The following is a 22,759-nucleotide window of genomic DNA, read 5'->3' as shown; positions in this document are numbered from 1 at the left end:
ACCCACAAACTCATGAGTAGAATATCACGAAATTGCAACAGCTTTCTTTTGTGGCTTATCTCTGAAAAAGCGAGAATGAAATAAAAATAGTGCCATTTATGTGGTAGGCCCGAGACTTTCCTCCCATGGAGTATCTATTTGTTTTGAACTCATCGCTTCTGTCACTGTACTTGGGATTATTAACGAAGAGTTTAAAACTTTTCATTGCCTATTTAAGCTGAGAAAAAGCAGAGCCATTCTTGTTTTTTTATCTTCGAATCGACCTCAATTACGGTCGTTTCGGTAAAATCGTGATGGTCAGTTATTACTGCATAACCGTTAATTCCGAACCCATGGTTTTTCGAATTTCCAGAAAGGAAACTGTACCTAGATATCGGCCGTAGATGAATGAAAAACAAAAAGCATTTCTAATTCGCATTGAAACGCTTCGGAATCTCCATATATAAACACAATTTCGGAAGAATAACAAGGACATTCAATGAGGACATAACTGTATTTCTGAAATGAGAACGCTGCAGAGAACTGTCCGTTGGAATATCGTTATGAAACGATTTACTGCTACAAATTTGGTTTCACGCTAGATTTTTACATAAAAATGTTAATTTAGTACCTAACGATAGTAGTGGGTTTCCTCTTTCGAGTTTGCGAATCACTTCGTTTAATGCTTGAGATGAACAGAAAAACGCATTACCTGTGCAGAAATTAATTTTTCTATGTAATGGGACAAATGAGAAAACTCCAGTTATCTTTGAAAACATTATCTGTATCAGCGTAAATGGTAATCTGAAGAGAGCTCCTCATCGATAAATAATCGGTTTCAAATATAAGCTTGTCTACTTCTAATGGGGAGTTTTCAAGTAACATTAACGCTCATCAAGATCGCTTTGAAACTACACAGCAAATTTCAAATAGAATCAAGTGATCTTCAAGACAGTCCTGAAACCACCATAAAGCAGCTTCCAGCCAAAGAAGGCCCATTCTAAAAAGGCCTTGAAAACTAAATTTAAAAAATGTATTACGAACCATTAACTTTTAACTTTATATTCTCAAAGAGTTCTTCAAGTTAACTTTAAATCCATAAATTAAAACTTATCATTTGAGGTTTTTCTCTTGAAATTTATTCACAGCGGACTAATTAATTAATCCTAAATGAATTTTATTTTGTTTACCAACATCCGATAAGTTTTAAGTCAAGTCTGTATAATGGCTGGCAGAGTGATAATATTTTGAACCGCATACCAAATATGTATCAATCAGGTTGTCACCGATTGGGGTATAATGCACCATACCGCCAATAAGAAGTGGATCCTTGAATATTTCGACCACATAGCATGTCAGCATGTCAGCAGGAACAATAATTTTGCCACCGACACTGACACTGTCACTGACCACTGACACATAGTGTCAGTTGCCAACTTTAAGGTCGATTACACTAGCCACCAAATAAGAAAAAAAAATGTGACTAATATTATAATGGCTGCACATGAGAATTTAAAGCATCCTGATTGTGACTTCAATATCGAAAATTTTCCATCACGTGAAGATTCTGAGTTAAATAAATGCATTTTTAAAAAGGAATAACACTTTCAAAATATAAATCATGAAATTATACAACAAAACAAAAATTAATTAGCGTTCCGGGGCAACTTCGTTGATTCCAGTGGCGCATTTGCTTTTTCAGCCGCAGAAAAACCCTGCAGATCTTGATCTGCCAATGTTATCTCTCTCATAAAACAAAATGTAGGGTGTCTCCAGAGGCTCCAATAAATTCACTACTTCGCCAGAACACTTCGTGACACCAGTCCGTTTCGTCTTTGACCTAGGCGTAATAATGACAAAATTCAACGCCAGAACCACAGTGAACAGTGACTGCATTTCGAACCTTCGAAAGAGTTTGGTGCTTCCGTAAGAGGTTGAGGCATGTTTGAAGATCATCAGTGTCATTATTAGATTGGTGCCTCAGCTATATTTGTTTCCTTATAACAGTCAATTAGTTTGACGCATGATGCATCATCACCTGTTAAAAGTTCCATTTTCAGATGATTCAACAATAAGTTTTGCACAGACTGGTTATTAGTCATATTAGGAAACGCTAGATGAAGTTACACAAATTCACATACGTTTATGCTACCTCTCGAACATTTACTACAGAGTTCACAAGTGAGGATTTTTCCAGCAAAAGATTCACAAACACAAGACGAGATGGGTTGAACGGAATTATTCAGTCCAGAGCGGTCAGGAGTATTGCTTTTGCTATTGTTTTCCTCACGAAGAGTATTCAACAAGTACCCCAAGAATTCGTAACAATCCTCTTGTTGTCCTAACGAGTATTTAGTGGACTTCAAAGACTCCAGGAAATCGGTTGGAGGGAAAGATGCTACCTTCTTACGAAACTGCAGCTGCATGAACAGGTGTTTGAGTTTGATGAATAAGTAGGAAACATTTCCGTTCTCGTTCATCATTAAAACTTCGTTCTTGAAATTCTTCGTCATAAACAACACTTGTAAAATGCTATTCATGTAGCAAGTGTTTCCTAAATTATCCAATCCAATTTTCTTCTCTAGATTTTCAGGACAACTATCTTTCGATTCGTAAGGAAGAACGAGTATCTAGTGGACTTCAAAGACTCCAGGAAATCGGTTGGAGAAAAAGATGATACATTCTTACGAAACTGCAGCTGCGTGAACAGGTGCTTGAGTTTGGTGAATAAGTAGAAAAAATTCTCGTTCTCGTTCATCACTAAAACCTCGTTCTTGAAATTCTTCGTCGATAATTATCGTACAATGAAAATCATTTACTTCATAACGAAATTTTTAATATCACAAAATACATATCTGAAAATGCAAAAAAATTCAATTCCAGTTCAAGTTTTTTTGGAATAAACTACAAAATTAAATAATTATGGTCAAAAATCAATTTTTATTCCCCATTTTTAACACCCTGTATTTCTGAAATGAAAGATCTTCAGTACGCTTAATCTATTGGTTAAATACTCCAGTTTCACTTTGATGGCATTGTTATGAAACACCCTGTATATCAATGAAAAACTTAGGATTATTAAGACAGATCATAATATTTTCTCAATAATTTTCAATTTCCTTTCTTCACTTTCGTAAGACATCACAATTATGTGAGTTATGTAAGAAATACGTATATCTACTCTCATTCACGTGTCTCTACGTTATTCCAAATGAATTGAGAAAAATGTCACGAAATTGAAAATTTGGGATATTTTGTAATTTTTGCGTTATTTGTGAGAATTATGAGAGTAATACGTGATTCTACTGTACTTCATGTGTTTCTACAATATTTGGAACGAAACGTATGCAAGACCATGCAATTAAAGGAACATGGTGACTGAATTTTCTTTCTCTGCTTTCACTTTTCTCGTTATACAATCTACCTCAAAATTTCCCTCGCCAATGAAAACTTGATTATATTATGCGGGTAATTGTGATGGTTTTCAATTTCGCAGCAAGCCCATTTGTTCTTTGTATGAAGTTAGATTGGATTATTGTTATTAGCTATCAGTGCGGGTCAATTTCAGAGTGATTATTTTTAATGTAAAATACTGCGAAGTAAAAAATGGACAGTACCATAAAAAAGTTGTATATAACTCCATGCAAAATGATGTTAAATATTTCGTTACAAAATTGCTTTCATACAGTGTGATCAAACTCAAGTAGGTACTGTTGAAGATACGAGTTTGGTTGAATTAGAGAACTAGTAGTGTTATTTCGATAATAATAATCTTGAATTGGCATCTTTTTCAAAGTGTGCTACTATTCTACTTGTCAATGCCGCTCACTTGAAACCCATATTGAGGTAGTTGTGAAAAAATATACAGGGCTATTCAAATTCGTTTCTGTACATGAGGATCTCGTAAACGATAAGAGATAGAGTGTCGGTTAAATTGTGGCAAAGTTGCGTATTTTAGAGACTATTCAATGATGTAAAAAAATCGAATATAGCTCATTTGGTTCTGGAGGTATTCAGGAAAATCTATCCACATTTTGCTATCGGCTTGATTGGGCTTGATTTGGGCTATCAGAATATGTACTTGAATCTTTTATACGCTGCCAGAGAGATAGAAAATGTGGAAGACTTGAGATTGAGGATTTTGAATGCTTTCGCAACGATGCAGCAAAGAAGTGTATTAAGAGCAATAAATGAATAATATGAAAAAACGAGTTCAAAAATATTTCGAAATGAAAGGACTTCTATTCGAACATTCATTGCGCCATTAATTATTTTGTGTATATAAATGACTTCATTTCAATTTTCATTACAATGTTAGTATTGGTTTGGGATGTTAGCATTGCTATCATTTCTTTTTCTGCTTATCAAAACACATAATATAATCTATTTATTGTCGATATGCTTCAGATAATCATAAAAGGGATTCTTATTTAGAGCAATAGAAATGTGAAAAAATATGAATAGGTATCTAAAAATGTGGAAAAGACTCAGTCAACCAGTTTTGAGGGCCGTAATTTAAAAGGGAATAATTCACTCAATTATAAGAAAATATTACCAAAACATCCCGAAATATGAAATTGAATTCAATTTCTCAGTATGAAGTGGACGTCGATGATCCAAAAACTGCAACAAAAATACAGGTCCGTACTTAAAAATTCGAAGATGGGGGTGGCCCAAGTCAAATGACACCCTGTATGAAAGATTCATGGGCATATTATGATAGCCCACATCAAGTGCCACTATCAAAATCTGGACAGATTTTCGATATATCTGCGACTAAAGAAGATAGAGGCAAAACAAATTTTTGGATTTTTTGGTTTTTTTCCAGAACCAATGGAGCTATATTCGATTTTTTTACACCATTGAATAGGTCTTTAAAATACGCAACTTTGTTACGATTCAACTGATACTCTCGTTCACGAGATCCCCATGTACAGAAACCAATTTGAATAGCCCTGAATAAACCGTAATTTTGTAGCTACGGCCATTTTGAATTTGCATCTTTCTCGAAGTGTACTACTATTCTTCTAATCTAGCCCTGTCATTTGATACCCATATTGAGATAGTTGTGAAAAAATATGTATTTCACCATTTTGTAGTTGCGACCATTTTGAATTTGCAACTTTTCCAAAGTGTACTACTATTCTACTAGTCAAGCCATATTATTCGATGCCTATATTGGGGCAGTTGTGGAAAAATATGTATTTTACCATTTTTTAACGGCGGCCATTTTGAACTTGCATCTTTTTCAAAGAGTACCACCATTTTAATACTCAAGCCCTGTGATTCGATACCGATATTGGAGTAGTAGTGAAAAAAATATGTATTTCGCCATTTTGTAGTTGCGGCCATTTTGAATTTGCAACTTTTTCAAAGTGTAGTACTATTCTACTAGCCAAGCCACATTATTTGATACCTATATTGGGGCAGTTGTGGAAAAATATGTATTCCACCATTTTGTAGCTGTGACCGTTTTGAATTCGCATCTTTTTCAAAGAGTACCACCATTTTAGTACTCAAGCCCTGTCATTTGATACCCATATTGGGGTAGTTGTGAAAAAAATGTGTATTTCGCCTTTTTGTTCTTGTCGAGAACTTTATATTAGGCACACGAGGAGAACTTTTTCCTAAAGAATGAAAGAACATAGTGGAAGTTTCTTGGATGAGAAGTGCAATTTCACACCTGTAAACCATCTTCTGAATCTGTTTTGTGATGTGGAAATTGGTAATTAGTTTATCACATGTTCATTTATGGAGTTGGTTGAAATATTCTTCCATGATGTCTAGATTTTCAATCAGTTTTCACCTGAACTCAGATGAAACTATTCAAAAAGTAGGTAGAAGGTTCTATGATTGAATAAAGCCCAAAAAATATTCATTTACTTTTCATCTGAACTCAGGTAAAAAAATTATTGGTCATTACGAAGGTAGAATGCCATATTGGCCATATTGTTGCCATTGAAAGCAAGAAAGAAATAATTCATTTTGGAAACGCTTGAAAACACGTGTTACGGTTATTTACCCACCCTGTGTATCATTCAATCAATCATTCTTCCGATTTCAGACCTTCTGGAAATGGAAGCGTCGATCAAATACATCAACTCGCCGATTAGTTCCTTCCCCGGCTTTCTTTTGCTGAGTTTGATTTCAACTCTCCGGCAAGTTGTAATTTCACATAAAGCATTACACACGCTGCTTGGCAGCTGGGATTCCCTTTCATATTCCCACCAGTTCCCTTGATGCGAATGAATTCCGAGTGATATAAACTAATTTCCACTTGAAATGGCGGAGATAAACGTGAACGTGAGAAACTCCATTGAATAGCAGCCTCAAGGCCCATAAATTAATTTATGAAGCAGTTTTTGCCGGCAAAATATTCGTCACTACTTTGTGCTCTGCAAAACCTCTGATTAAGTTTGGGTCACTGAACAGTAATTAATAGCAAACATCGTTATTTCGTTTGGAGATGAACTGTGTTTCTGTTTCGAGTTGATGGTTGAACAAAACCGACATTCAAATCTGAAAGGTTAGACCCAATGGTCAAGTTTAGTGATTTGAAGACAATATCCCTCTAACAACTTTTGTTCAAACAGAGTTCTACTAAATATTACTGGAGTTTAATCCCAACACCAAACCGTTATTTTCAACGCTTGGACACGTGTTCCACGTGATTGAAATACGTGTCGAGGTGTTGAAAATAACGGTTTGGTGTTGGGAAAAATCTTCAGTAATATTCATCACTACATCAAAGGTTCCAAACAGTGCATCGTAAGTAGAGTTCTACTGGTAGTTATAATTTATGAAGATCACATCAGAAAATTGAGTGAAAATTTAAACATATTTTTCTAAGAAAACTTTCATAATACCCCTTGAAAAAATCAAGACAGAAATCATTATCACAATCATCATTGCATAGATGAACTCAAGAATGACATAAGAACTGGACTGGTGTGAAGCACTGAAGATACTGGCGAACAGGAATTGATAACCTCTATATTTGGGAATCACACACAACAAAAATCCGACCTCAATCATCAGCTCCATATATTGGACCTGAAACAAATGCGGGGGTACCAGAATTGGTACAGAACCAGATCAAGAAATGGTTTAATAAGGAACACAACGAGTACTATAAAATACGCTTTTGAGCACACATGGGTTAAGTCAAGTCAGGTTCAAAGTGAGTGAGTCTATTCGATCCTCCACCGCAACCCGCGGTGGAGGCTCACACCTATTCACACTCGACCAAATAAACCCAGCTTCTTAACGAGGCCGATTAGTTTGTATGGTGAGTGGTCTTTCAGGTCGTATGATAATAGAACGACTCTGTCGAACTCTAAAAACCTGATTCGTTCCCCAACGGGGCAGGCACAAGGTATGTGCTCTGCTGATTCATCATTTTCCAAACAGAGGCGACACACACTGTCTTCCGACAGTCCGAGTCTCTGCATATGATGATTCAAATGACAGTGACCTATAAGAAGGCCTGTTAGACATCGTAGTTCATCCCTAATGTAGTCCAACAATTGTTTGGTATCAAACTTCGAAGGGTGTATAAACGCCTTGAAGTGAGCCAATCCTGGAAGATACTGCTTGCCATCCAGGTGTTCAATTTTTCTAACCTAACCTAACCTAACCTGTCATTGGCATCGCTTTGGGCTTTGCCAATGACAGGTTATGGTCCGATGAAGCTGCTTGCAGCACCCTCCTTTGCAAGGAAGTCAGCAGCCTCATTGCCTTCCAGGCCAATATGGCCAGGAATCCAGACCAGAGACAATCTGTTAAGTCTTCCTATCGAGGAGAGTCGTTTTTGGCAATTTCCTACCAATTTAGACGTTGCTCGGTAGGAGCGAAGAGCTTCCAACGCCGCTGGACTATCTGAGAATGCTTTTATTGACTTGTGTATGAGGTTGGACTCTTCCAATCTCTCCGCATATTATTCAATAGCGTAAATTTCCGCTTGAAATACAGTCGCATGGGTTCCTAGGCAGGTTGATATTTATGTCCTGTGTCTGTGACTAAAAATACCTGCACCAGAGCACACATGGGAAAACCGTTGAATCAACCCCATCCAAAAATGGAAATGAAGAACTTGCCATTGTTTATTTCGAAGACACCTGTATAAAATAGTTATATACAACTGAAACCTCAGCTGCAGGCAGTGCAACAAAGGTAAAGGGACAGCTTTTTATGTGTCATGCGAAGGCAAGCAAGTTACCCAAATTTTATTTTGAAGAATTTCACAAACCTTTCCAACAAAGAACATGTAAAACGTGTACAAGGTACTTCGTGAATTGAGTTAATTATATTTGGGAAGATTCCAGGAAAATAATGAAGGGAATGAAATTGAAACAAGCTGAAAAATTTGTCGAATACTTGTTCGATAGCATTCGTCTTTAACAATTCTGACAGATTGCCATTTTTTCAATATCCAAAATCTATTTCTTATCGTCATAAAAACGCTTGAACTGTCTTTCTGCCTGAGAAGAGTTCATTTTTATTCCGAAATCAAAAAAACTGATGTTAATGTTCAGAAACTTCATTGCCATCAACTCACTTTTAATGAAAAATTTTCGATCATGAAATCATCAGCTGAATAATCATTGTATTTTTATGGGTGAATGAATTATTCGTAATTGAAATTCAGTCAAAAATAATAATAATTTCAGCTAATTTTCTCTGAATCCATTAGCAATGATCTCATACTACAGGTGACCACAACCTGGATTTGATCATTAATTCATGTATCAAGTATGAATCTTTCAGAATAATGAACCCAAGTCCAAACAGTCTGGTGCGTGATTTCCCACGGATCCTTGATCAGTTTTTGTTGAACTTGAAAACAATCAAAAGATCGCAATCTTACCAGTTTTCATGTTCGCGATAACGATCTTGGAATAAGCAGTATGAGAAGGTATTTTTATCATATTTTTATCAGTGATTCAGGAAAGAAATCAAAAGCAAATGTGACTCTTTGGATAATAATTTGACTCTTGAAGAGTATCAGTGGTATAACTGAGATCGAAAATTGATGAAATTCATTCATTTTGGTGTTGTCCTAGTATTAAACTTATAGGGATATTCAATTGAAATGAAATTTTATCACGAAGTTTATTTCAAAAGTTTTGTCGTTTTAAATGTTTTGTGTTTTTGTAGTACCATATCTCAATAAATAGGTATTCTAATGTGTTGTGGTATATTCTGATCAATGGAGAATTTTGTGCTCCATACATTGAAGCCATTTTTTCTCTACGAATTTAAATTGTTTTAACATACATTGTGCTCCATACATTGAAGCCATTTTTTCTCTACGAATTCAAATTGAACCAAAGTGCTGCCTAAACAGCCAGTAAAATTAACCAGGGATTTGACACGAAATTCCGTTCTGGAGATATTAGCTTCGAAAATGAGCCCCAAAGTGGTCCCTCAAGAAAAAACCGATGTCTTGTCAATACCGTAGAAGTACCAAAGTTTGTAATATAGCCCCATAGTGTCAGATCATCAACATCATTATTCATTTATTCACGGGTTCAAGACTCGTTACACTCAACAAAATTCAAAAATTTAAAATAGCTACACATAATACCCAATACAAAAGTACGGATAAAATAAAAAAAATCATGAAACTAGTCAAATTGTATAGATACAACCAATATTTAAACTCATGTACATATGCCACTAGATTAAATGTTCAGTTAGAAACTACATACTCGACAGACTTCGTTGGTAAAATTAGGGGCTTAACGCTGTAACTGACGGATATTCTGGTCAGCTTCGATGTGGTGTCCTTGTTTACCAATGTCCCACTGGAAGACTCTCTGAGGGGGTTAGCCCACGTGTTCCCGAATGACGTCGTCGAACTCTTTAGAGCATGTCTCACAGGAAGTTACTTTCAATGGAGGGGAAACTTCTATGAGCAACTAGATGGCATTGCGATGGGGAGTCCACTTAGCCCAGTGCTAGCAAATTATTTCATGGAACGGTTTGAAGGATAGACACCTTTGAATTGAAGCCGACCTTGTGGCTACGTTACGTGGATGACACCTTCGTCATCTGGAAACATGGAAAAGACGACCTGAACCGTTTCCCAAACCACTTGAACGCCCAACACCCTAGCATAAAATTCCCCATGGAGATTGAGCAGGACCAACGGCTAGCTTTCTTAGATGTACCAGTAGAACGATGTGGTATCAGACTAACCCATGAAGTGTATCGAAAACCCACACACACAGATATATACTTGCACGCACTATCGAACCACCATCCCAGCCAAAAGAGAGGAGTCATCTTCAATCAAACGGAACGGGCTCGGAGAATATGTGAACCAGAACATCTGGAGAGGGAATTGAAATACCTTGAAGTGACCTTGAGATCGAATGGATACAGTGCCTCCGAAATCAGGAAAGCCATGAAACCGAAGAGCACCACGGTTCAAAAAGCGAAACAGGATCAGATGGTTGCAAGCGCATATCTACCGTTCATCCCTAGGGTCACAAGACTGAAAAAGCGTAAAAGGAGCTGCAGACTAGGCCAAACGGACAAGTCAGCTGTGGCAGAACACGCGCTTAGTGAAGAAGACCACATAATTTTGTTTGAAAACACAGAACTAATTGCCCCCAACCAGGGATACTATACCGACTGGTACGGGAGGCAATAGAGATCCACAAACACATGGAGAATTTCAACAGAAAAGAAGAAGCGGTGAACCTCAATCGAATATGGAACCCCATTTTAAGGAATTCGAGAATAACGAACAGAATAACAACAGGCAGCAAGATTGTTAATATTCCAGGTTCAAGTACAGGTACAGTTACAAGTACAGGTACAAGTACAGGTACAAATATAGGTACCAATACAACTGAATGTTTAAATCAAGTGAAATGGAACATTCATTATCTTTGTACTGTGCTAGATAATGGAAGTAGGTATGTTTTCCGAAAAGCATATAAAAATGCAAATATGAGAAAATACTCCAACAAAACCGAAAAATTTTCAAATATATACAACAATATGAGTATGTAATATTTTTTCATATCTTTTCGATTGTTGTTTTTCATGGTGTGATAGGATGATTTTTTGGGTCCTTCATAGTGCTTTGGTAGTTTATAGCAATATGGCACAAAATATACAGATTTCATTTTATGTTCGTTTTGAACTTGATCCACACTGTAGTTCACAATGTGTAACACGGTAGCACAGATGCTCCAAGCTCGCGAAGATTGTGCAATGCCTGCCTTGGGGGGCCAACGCTCCAAGGAGGGGTCATCGAACTAATTACCTTCTCTTGCTTGGTCTTCGCGTTTGTGGGGCTGATTATATCAAGGACAAACGTCAGGATAATAATCACAGTGCTTTATATTCTCTCAACAACTGTCTCGTATTATCCTTCTTTTAATAGACCTCTCAGAGGTATTTACAGCAGGATAATTATAAGGATTTACTGCTGGTGAGAAATGGGTTATGCATCAGGCTGGTTTGATAAAATATGTGGAACTTGTTCTAGGAACATTAAAAACATGGAGTTGATTGCAGTTATGGCATCAAAGATGATTATTATAGTTAAAACAATTTTACCGCAAGGATTATAGAAAAACTTGTCCCAGAAAATAATTTTATTACCTGACCGAAGAGTCTATAAAAATTATTGGAAGAAGATCAAAATTATGAACTGGTTTTCAAGAGTAACTCCACTGGATTATGCGAAACTCCAATCAAGCAAATGCCTATTGAGGCATTTATGAAATTTCATTTCATAAACGTTTCTATGATAAATGTATGAAACAGTTTTATTGCCTTCACGGATTGTGTTCACGGATCATCTAATATAATCAATTAGCATTTTGGAAGTAATTATAAAATACTAGTAAAATAAAACTGTTGCAACACCATGGAATTATAAAACAACTTGGCTGGTTGGGTGGATATCATCAAATACGATTAGGTTGTCCTCAACGCAGATATTACAGAAATGGTCTAATAGAGTCTATTCCATAGAGTCTATTCCATTGGTGGTGATCGTGGATCGTTTCTATTGGTTGAATTCAATAACCTGATATGAGAGCAATCAAGTCCTGATAGTTGATTATCTCTTTCTCTCGGCTACGATTATTTCTATCGAATTTCTAACGCTTACCTAGATAGTACTGGATAGTAACTCCGAGTTCAAACATCTTTCTATATATTTCTTTGAATGTATTATATCCACCAGACATGATTTAGCATCATTAAACGGTTTTATTCAGCTTGTCCAGCACATTAATGATGCTTCTGCTATAATGAAGTGTCAATTTTTGTTACAGATGCTGCCAGCAACTTTAGTAACTTTAACAACTTTCCTATTGGAATTATGTAGCTCATCTCCTGTATATAATATGCAACCAGCATTTATCACGAATACCATAGGTGAGTTTAGAAATCACTTCAAAGATTTTTTTTATATAGTATGTATGAAATTTCATGAACTACACCTTACGATTTGATCTTCACAAACTTTATTTTCAAAACACGACATGTTTCGTTATCATAGTAGCTTTCTTGTAGTGAATAATATGTTAGTCAAATCGTGATTTGTAGTTCATGAAATTATTATATCTTCTAATAACGTTGAATCGATCAAAAAATTATGTGTGAAACGTGAACATGAAAGAAAAGTTTTTGACATTCTCCTTTTCTATCTCGATACCAAACATGTGGGGATCTTCCAAAGAAAGAAAGGAATCAATTTCAAAAAAGTAACTCTATACAAAGATATGTAGATCATGCAAAGAAGTAACTTTAAGACATAAACTGGAAGAAAAAGCCCTGTCGAAACAGCTATTTTCATATAAACATTGAATAACACGAAATAAAATTACTTTCGAAACAAATACTTTTATATGAACGCTAATTTACACAAAAAACACTTTTCTCTATTCCGTTTGTGTTCCTAACATTCATATTGAAATCAAATCAAATATCATTCAAAGGATTCCTGCACAATTTTATCAATGAAAGAAGTAAAACTTCACTTACATATCTAGCGGTGAGGATATTGTGTAGAAATTCTGTGAATGATATCTGATTTGATTTCATTATGAATGTTTGAAAGACAAACTGAAGAGAGAAAAGTGATTTTCGTGTAATTCTGCGTTCATATAAAAGTATTTGTTTCTAAAGTAATTTTCTTTCGTGTAATTCAATGTTCATATGAAAATAGCTGTTTCGAAAGGGCTTTTTCTTCAAGTTTGTGTGTGAAAGTAACTTCTTTGTATGATCTACATATATTTGCATAGAATTGATTTTTGAAATTGATTCATTTCTTTCTTTGGAAGATTCCCACATTTTTTGTATCAAGATAGGAGGCCAAAAACTTTCTTTCCTAAAATATACCCTTTCAATGTGAACATGAAATTTCAAATGGACATTTTCAATGAGGTTTTCCCATCTGATTTCACGTTTTAGGGTTCCCAATAAATTATAAATCATCAGTAATTGAAATTCTCAATTTATGTGTATAGATGAATACTATTTTGCTACACCTCCAATCAATAAACTTTCCAATGATGCAAATAGCATTTCTATTCATTCGAAAATGTTTCAATTGATAGTTCAAGCATTTCTTTTTTTCTTTGAATTTCAATTGAGCTTTGAACAGAAGAAGTAGCTGGGAAAAATACATTTTGAATTTGTAAAGAAGATTGAAATTTTTCTTTGGAGTTACGGTTAATAAAATTGATGGAAGTAGCCGTTAACTACGTGGTAGGACATCATCATAAAAAATGAGAAACGAAAATTTCTGTTTCTTACTACTCTTATGAAAGTAGTAAAAAACATAGAAATTTTCATTTCCTATTTTTCATTACAATTAAGACTTGATTATCGTTTCAAACAGCAATTTACACTTTCAATGATTTTATTTTCCTACTGGTTGAATCAAGGCCTTGATTAATATCAGCATGATTTAAATAATCCATGTTTCACGAGTATTTTTACTGGAGTGTGGGAAATGAGCGTGTTGACACATAAAGTTTCATTAATTTTCAAATCTCAGATCTGTATCACTCATTGAACTGAGATTTACTTGAATGAAAGGCTCAAATGTATGTTAGACTTATTTTAAAAATATTATGTTCAGGAGAAAAATTGAAATTTTTAACAGAAAAATGTTTATTAAAAGTGAGTTTTTAGAAATCCTCTGAACACCAACATATCTTCCCTACTAGTGTGGTTCTTCAGCGTCTATTGATGGGTCATCCATGTATCCCCATCCATAAGTTGAAGTAGGAATTTCTTGAATCTGCCCTTTGTAAAAACTGCTTTAGGTGTTGCAGATCTCTGTATTTACAAATGACCTCAACGTTCTCTTCAATCGAATACTTTGGTTGGTCTTTGACAATTATGACCACTCTGATAGTTCTCGTCCGCATATGGCATGTTTTTCTGTACATTCCAGATAGGTACTGTGTCCTTCCACGCCCCCTCCTGAGTTATGTGCCTTGAGATAGAATCTTTCTCACAAGGCTACTGTGTGCGAAAGCTAAAATCTTTGTCCATCCTCCCTCCCCCCATTTCTGAGTAGACCTCAACTTGCTGCTGGGCACTTCAACAAGATTGCCATCTGACTTCTTTTTGGTCGAAAGCCAGCCTTTGGGAGCTTTCACACTCGTTGTCTGTTGTTTCTGTTTGTTGAGACTTTACTGTGTGTAATGTGTCTATTTATCGCGAGCTAAGTGTGTGTGTGTGTGTGTGTATATCTGAGAAAGTGTGAGTGTGTATAATCTGTTAATAAATTATTTTTTACTGACCGGAGACGCCTGACAGCGACTACCTCTCGCGAAATGTACCGTGTCCATGTTCGAAACTGTACATCTTCTCCACAGTTCCCGATGATGGAAGGTGACGGCTACAATCTGCTATTCGTCAACACTTAACGCCAATCATTGGGTCAACACTGTGTACCATTTAGGAAAAAAACCTTGCATCGTGGACACTAAGGTTTCTTTTCCAGATGCTTCCGGACCTGATTGTTTCTTCCACTGGACATAAAAATTCCAATCACCATTATTTAGTTGATATAATCGTTCCTCTCCCTGAAACTGAAGTTTAGTATGAAGTGGGTCTAATGCCACCATTAACTCAAATCCAGCAAATGATGGATATACAAGTTTTTTACCCTGTTCCCGTGTTACGAAGGAAGCATTTAGGATGCTTCTGTCTCTGAGGCAAGGCATTTTTCCTGATCTTTGGAAAATTGCTAATATTTGACCCTCCTCCAAAATACCTATACCCACCTGTTTTAACGAGTTACGTCCAATAAGTATTTTACCAGCATTCTCAAAATTTTTGAAAAAATAATAACGCAACAAATCAAAGTATATTTGGATACAGCTAACATACTTCCAGAAGTGCAATCTGGATTCCGACAGAAACACGGTACCAACCCTACTCTGTTGAAGGTTATCAATGATATCACTACTTCTGGGGAAAAATCGATGGTCTCATTTTTGGTTATGCTTAATCAAAGCAAAGCATTCGATCTGGTAAACTTCAAACTATTACTGAGTAAACTGAAATACATTGGGTTTGAATGCAGTTCTGCAGACTGGATAATGATCAATTATGCTTATCTCTTCAGGAAACTTCTTCTGGTGTACCACGAGGTAGCATTCTAGGTCCATTAATATTCTCTCTTTTTATTTTTGACTTTCCTGCCACGTTATCCCAGTGCGACGTACATTTATATGTTGATGATTTTCAATTATATCTGTCAAGTCAATCTAATAATATTCACCATGCTATCACCAGGATGAACTTAGATTTAGAAAATACACTTCTATTTTCCAAAAATCATAGCCTTCGAATAAATCCAAATAAAACAGTAGCCTTATGTTTGGGATCTGACCTACAAAAAAATGAAGTTGAAACAAATTTCTAACTTTTTCTTGACAATGAACCGATTGACTGGGTGAATTCAGCAAAAAATTTAGGTGTATATATCGATAACACTCTCTCGTTCAACGAGCACGTTAAACACATTTACAAAACTTGCTTTTTTAAACTGAAATCTTTATACAAGTTCAAGTTCTAGCTTTCTCAAGAAGCAAAACTGAAATAAGTTCAATCATTGATTTATCCTCATATTGAGTATTGCTGTTCAGTGTATTACAACTTCTTGCTAGACTATAATAAACACAAACTTCAACGCATACAAAATGCGTGTATGATATTTGTGTGCTGCATAAACATCGTGATCATGTAACTCCATAATTATTGAAATTAGATCAGCTGAATATTGAGTTTATAATTCGTTATCTCATATCTGTATTCTTATATAAACTACTGGAAAGCAAAACTCCTAATTACTTGTTCAGATCAATTAGTAAGCGATCTGATAATGATTCTATCAATTTAAGAGAAGATACATTTACCATTCCATATCATGTTACCACCAAATTTGAGGAATGTTTTTCCTACTTTGGACCGAAGTATCTAAATCATTTATTACCGTATATTCATTTGTCTATATGTCAATTCAAAAAACTTTGAAAATTTATTTCTTAGATGTTCAAAAATGATTGTAATCTTTTTTATTATCTCCATGATAGTTTTTTTTATATTATTTTTGTGACTATTGTAACTGTTTCTTATTGTCTTACTGTATGCTTATTTTTTTCTTCTCCTAATTATGGGACGGGTGAAAGATAGCCTATGGTTAACCCTTTTCCCTTTGTGTATAAAACTTGTTTTTGCACAATAAACGTTATTATTATTATTATTATCATTATAATCTTGTGAAAATTCAAATTCAAACTTGAAAGGGTTGTATTTTTTCAAGGGAAATTAAGTTTTGGAAAAAAAAGGTTTTTGGCTTTGTACTGCCCCATCTGCACAAAAAAATGTGAGAAAGCTTAAAACTTCCGAAGGAAGAAAGAAAGTTATTTGTAAAAACGTTTCTGTGATAATTTCGTGACTATTTTGTAACGTATTTATAATTTTAATTCATCAACGTTTCTATGACAAATTTATAAAACAGTTTTATTGCCTACATCTGTATTATATTCACGGCTCGTATAATATAATAAATTAGCATTTTGGAAGCAATTATATGATACCAACAAAATAAAACTGTTGCAGCACCATGAAATTATAAAACATTTTTGCTGTTTGGGGAATAGAACTTCATTTCAGATCGGAAAGGAACATATTTGATAAGAGTTTATTTTGAACTTGATTCACTTCTTCTTTCTTCAGATATTTCCACATTTTCGTATAAATATGGAGAAGTAGAAAATCAAAAACCTTTTTCCCCAATGAATTGAAATATCGAGAATAAGGATTGAATATATATGTGGTCGAGTATGGATGAGAAAAAAATTAGAAACAAGGATGTATAATTTTTTGATATCAAATCAAAAACTGTGACTTATATCGAACAATTCTGAGAAGAATATCAGTTAACATATTTAGCCCACTTTCTAGCATCATGTAAAAAATCACATTCAAATAAAACATCGATACTTTCACCTCCTTTTCTTCGAACCAATCAAATCAGCTGAAATTTTTTGTTGACCCGTCAAGTCGGGGCATACGACCGATATAATAGATGTCTTGAGTGAATCAGAAGGCAATTTCGTAATCGTATTCCATGCGAGTTATTTCATACGTGAGGAGACCCGTTAATGGGAATTTCATGTGACTAAATTCGAACGAAAAGCTTTCTTCTGTTTGGAATAGCGAACAGGAAGCATTCACTCTTTCTTTTTGCTGATTGAGTTTACGTGTTTAACGGTTGTTTAATTTTTTTCGGATAGACGGGCGTTGGATCATCCGCTCCCAAGCAATGAAAATTATATTATTAATATAAAAATGAATGTTTCGAAATGATTTTTCGAAACGAAGTACCAACACTATAGGTTCTGGTAAATGCCCGCCGGAAAACAACTATTTCTCTGGCAAATACCACGCTGGATATTGAATTATATTAGACACAATGCACAATAATGCAAGTTACCCCACAGGGGATAGTTCTGCTATTGTTTCTCAGTTGATACATTCCATGTGTCAAATTTTCTGACAAACATAAGAATAAGTTTGACTACTGTATACATGTAAGAAAATAAGTATTTTAAAACATTTAACGAAGTTTCATTTCGAATTGTTTATTTTCCTATATAAACTTATTTGTTCGCTGAATTCAGAAAAACTTAATCAATGATAATTTGACCAAAAAAGTAAAACTTTTTTACGTGCGCTTGATTTGGGGAGTGAGCTGGTGAACGTGTGACGAGTGTTACGAAAAGTGTGATCGGGCGGTGCGAACAAAAGTTGATAGGTATAAGTTAGGTGAAGATGAAAAGACAGATAGAGAGTTGCGTTCCGTGTATTACTGTAGGCGTACCACAAGGTTCAATACTGGAACCGATACTCCTCCTGCTATACATAAACGATGTAACTTCGATATAGGAGAAAAATTCACCCTATTCGCCGAAGACACCACAATATTATGACGTAATAAGACTTTATGTAATCCCACGAGATTATTAGTGCAGATATAAAAAAAATAAAAAAGGGGTGCGACTCTAATCTGCTGTTTTTAATGTTTCCAGAACAAATTTAATATCATTCCTCTCCTTCATTGACAGCATTCCTTTACCAACACAGGACGCGGAAAAGATAATTAAAAACAGACCTAGTACTAAATTGTTGGCGGTAATAATAGACAATAAACTCAAATTCGCCGATCATATTGTAACCGTCAATAAAAAGCTAGCTTCGGGTGTCTTGCAGAGAGAATAACTTATAAGGATCTTAGTTTGTATGCCGCTAAATCGGCTTATTTCGCTCTTGTTGAGTAGCATTTAAGGTATGGTATTCATTTCTGGGGAGTATGTTGCTGCTGTCAAAACAGAAATTCTGACTGAATACAGGAATAATTATGAAAATTTGAAGGCCGAAGGAATATTTTTCAACGCCGAGTATACAGTAGAAGAAAATTATTACACAAAAATCTCCAACTAGCCCGAAAACACTCGCTGAAAGCCACTATAAAGAAAAATGTCCTAAACATTGGAGATAGGGGATATACTTTTGAAGAATTGATTGAAAAACCAGTCGTTGAAAATCTGATAATGAGCTCATCGGAAAATCTTCGTGAATTGGAAAAAGAGGAGCTGTTTAAAAAACGTAAACAAGATCTGACACCTTCAAAACCAATAGGGCCGAAAACTAAAAGTAAATTCACCAATATATAATAAGTGAAATGATAGTTGTCTATATAGTGTTTTCAGTATTTCGTTTCTCATAGCTTTTAGATTATTGGGTAAATTGTAAATGTGCAAGGTATAAATAAATAGTTTATGATACAATAACGTACATGATATATGAGCGTATTAAAAAAAAAATAAAAAAAAAAAAAATTGAATGGGTAAGATCCATAACTTCTGTGATTTTCAATTTGTATTTTGTTTTTTCTATTATATTATTTTTTTTTGATTAATTGAATACCTCAGCGATATTCGTACATTCATTCTTTACTGCTCTTAATAAGTTATCATGGACAGGTTCACTGGAACCTAAATGACTGCTCTGTTTTGTTTGCAATACTGTAAATTATGAAAAGTTTGTTGTATTTTGGAACTGCAAATAAATTATTATTATTGTTATTATAATTTTATATGTGTTTGACTATTTCAATTTCATTTGTACCCCATATATGTGTATGTGCGTGTATACATATGTATATGTGTATTAATAACCGAGAAAGGTTAATGCAGTAGAGCTGGTGGAAAATAATTCCACGAAAATCGAAAGATAAATAGATAAGTACTATTCTGATCATTCCCATATTGATTCCAACATGGGAATGATCATAATTAGGAGAAAACTGTTATACGTTGCCACTCATCTTAGAAAGAGATTTTGATGTTAATTTTGCATCCGAAGATGGATAACTCTTGGGTTAATTTTCTACAAGATAAATTAGAACCACATAATAACAGAAATGAGCCTACCATAGGACGTGGAACAACAATCGATGCAGTTTTCCTAAGATATCTTTCTAATTTTTATTCGAAAACATATGTATTTTATTTCTCCTATCATAAGCCTATGGTCTCGGTCTTACAATCAACCACAGTAATTACTGATGTATCCGATATTGAAAATAATAAATGAAAAATTATTACCTACGGATGAAGCTAAAGAAGGTTTACTTCAGTCGGGTGGTGTCTATTTTTTAATACTGTGTGAATCAAAACTCGAAAACAACTTATTCTCTTTTTTCATGAGTAGAGTGCCTACCCTATATTTCCTTTCATATTTCATTGTCCCGTGAAATGCTATTTCTGAAGATTTTGAATTTTTACTAGCGGTTCGAGTGCCATCAAAACTGAAAACAAATTTCTAACACAATTCAGGTGACAAAGTCATTCTTTTCAAAAGAAGATTCGAGTTGTTTTCCAATCTTGGTGCGCGATCTTGGTGCGATATACCTTTACGCAGACGACACTACCATTATTCTTTCAAGTAAAACAACGGAAGAAATGCATAACCTTGTGAACTCAGTCCTACACGAATTTATGACTGGCGTTACAGGAATAGACTTGATAGTGAACCTGAGAAAAACTGTCTGCATGGAATTTGAAAATTCATCTCGAAGCCTACATGATTTCCATTTCATTTTCCGGAATGAATCCTTGGCATTAACAAGCTCAACATAATTCTTAGGAACAATAATGGACTCATATTTCACATGGCAAGAACATAGAGATCACATCCAAGAAATTGAAGCAATCCTATTATCTCATTAAATCCCTCAAGAATAAATTAGATACTAAAGCACTGATGTCAGTTTATTTCGCCAAGTTTCAGTCCGTTATTCACAACAACATTGCTGTCTGGGGTTTAGCAACTGAGGTGGACAGAATTTTCATAAAACAGAAAGCATTACTAAGGCTAATTTTCAATTTAGATTACAGAACGTCATGTAAAGAGATTTTTCGTTGAAACAAAATACTAACTGTTGTCTGTTTGTTCATTCTAAAAATATTGACGTATATCCTTGAAAATGAAAGATAACTAGAATCGAGATCGGAAGTCCTTAATTATCATACTAGGAATAACCATATTACGCTCATCACCCAAAAACACCATCCTATGTTTGTTGGTATCCGTCTCTTTAATATACTGACATGCGATATGAAGACACTGCCACCTCAAGTTTTTAAAAAAGTGTTTCTATCAGAAAAAGGTTTCTACACAATAGATGAATTTATACTTGAAGTTGGTAATGTCAGGACACTGTCATTGTGACGTATATATCGTAACATGTTGTTTCTTTATCCATTTCTATTTTTTACTTATATTTCAATATGCATGTATGCATACTCGGATGTAAGAATCAAATCTTCTCCTCATCGACTCCCGAACTCTTTCAAAAACACCAGGATCGTTTCTGATGGCGTTACACTTAGCAAATTGAATGTCTGCAGCCGTACCAACAGAATTATTGGATTTCTTATTACTTGGTAGGTCCAGTGTAGTACGCTATACTTTCATTTCGGCTACATTAATAATAAATTACCAAAAGTATTATTGTCGAAATTCTTTTCCGCTTCGCCACGTATTTTTTAAACAAAGCGCCTTATCAAAAATCATCAATCATACAAAATAATCTTAGAATAGTCTAAAGAATAGTCGCATTTTTGCCGCATGTTTCATAAACACCCTCTATATTGAAATGTATCTGTACTTTTTCATCAGGTGGAGTCTATAACAAACGTGTTGATTAGTATAGTATCGATTTGTTTACTTCTGGTAGTTTCTATAACTGATCATGGTTCACCCTGTTAACAGTATCTATAACAAAACGAAACTGTTCTCACAGCTTTCGAAAGCATCCAACCATCAAATGAATGATTTTTACAAGCTCATCTTGGAATGCGGAGAGCAACCAAGAAAAACGTTTCCTATCCAAAGAGAGAACATTGAGACAAGTGAGTTCATTGCGCGTGGGCTTTCATCGGATGCCAAGCGGAAAAAAGCCAATCGCGAACCGGACAAGGATCGAGGTCACGGCGATTATTAGTCCGAGGGCCAGAGACAGTTTCTGTCCACATTGCCTATTTATATATTTTCCTACAAATTATGAATTCAGCAAGTATAATGACCTTCGAACGTAAATAGAAAATATATATGGAGGCTATCTGTAGCTGTATCTGTTGAGTAGGGAGGGTGAGTGTAAGCCCACAGCACTTAGGCCACATGTGACCCATTGTACATCCTCTCAAGGAGTTGTCCTCCTAGGTCATCGTCCATGCTGTCTTTTCCAGGAAGGTGGACAGGTCACTGGAAGACATCTCCTTCATATAGGCCACGTGGTCCTAAAACTCTTAGTCCAGCCGCTTCCTTGGCTAAAGAGTCGGCAATGCGATTACCTTTACTCCTGTCGTGCTCTTTAACCCACCTCATGATAATGTTATTATCTACCGAGGCTTTGGCTAAATCTTGGTGACACTCTAGTACTAGACCTGAGGTTACACGTTGTCTGCTCAAGGCTAATAGGGCGTGTCTGCTGTCAGTGAAGATTGTTATGTTTTTGCCAGAAATTTCTTTCCTGGTTATTTCTTTCATGGCGATTGAGATACCAGCCAGTTCTGTTTGGACCACGCTGGTATTTTTTCCATTCCACACTCAATCCTTGGGCTCAATCTTCTGGAGTACACTCCACATCCTGAGCGTCTGTATATATGCGTATTGCATTTGTAGCATCTGACTCTGTGTTCTGTTTCATTCGTATTTTGTA

The 22,759-nt window shown here is 35.2% G+C and overlaps 1 protein-coding gene across 1 annotated transcript in view; it reads left to right on the top strand.

The window, feature by feature from the left end:
• LOC111511189 (uncharacterized) overlaps positions 1–22,759 on the top strand; it is a 77,203-nt gene that overhangs the window by 8,219 nt on the left and 46,225 nt on the right. The window contains exon 2 of the mRNA XM_074186337.1: positions 12,279–12,381. Within this exon, the coding sequence (XP_074042438.1) occupies positions 12,279–12,381 (103 nt within the window). The remainder of the gene's footprint in view (positions 1–12,278; positions 12,382–22,759) is intronic.

Source organism: Leptinotarsa decemlineata, unplaced genomic scaffold (genome assembly GCF_025532065.1).
Source record: "Leptinotarsa decemlineata unplaced genomic scaffold, Ldec_3_MD MMD2_tig00078422_RagTag_RagTag, whole genome shotgun sequence".
Taxonomy (NCBI): Eukaryota; Metazoa; Arthropoda; class Insecta; order Coleoptera; family Chrysomelidae; genus Leptinotarsa; species Leptinotarsa decemlineata.
Note: the sequence above shows the minus strand (reverse complement) of the source record. Positions and strands in the feature narration are given on the sequence as shown.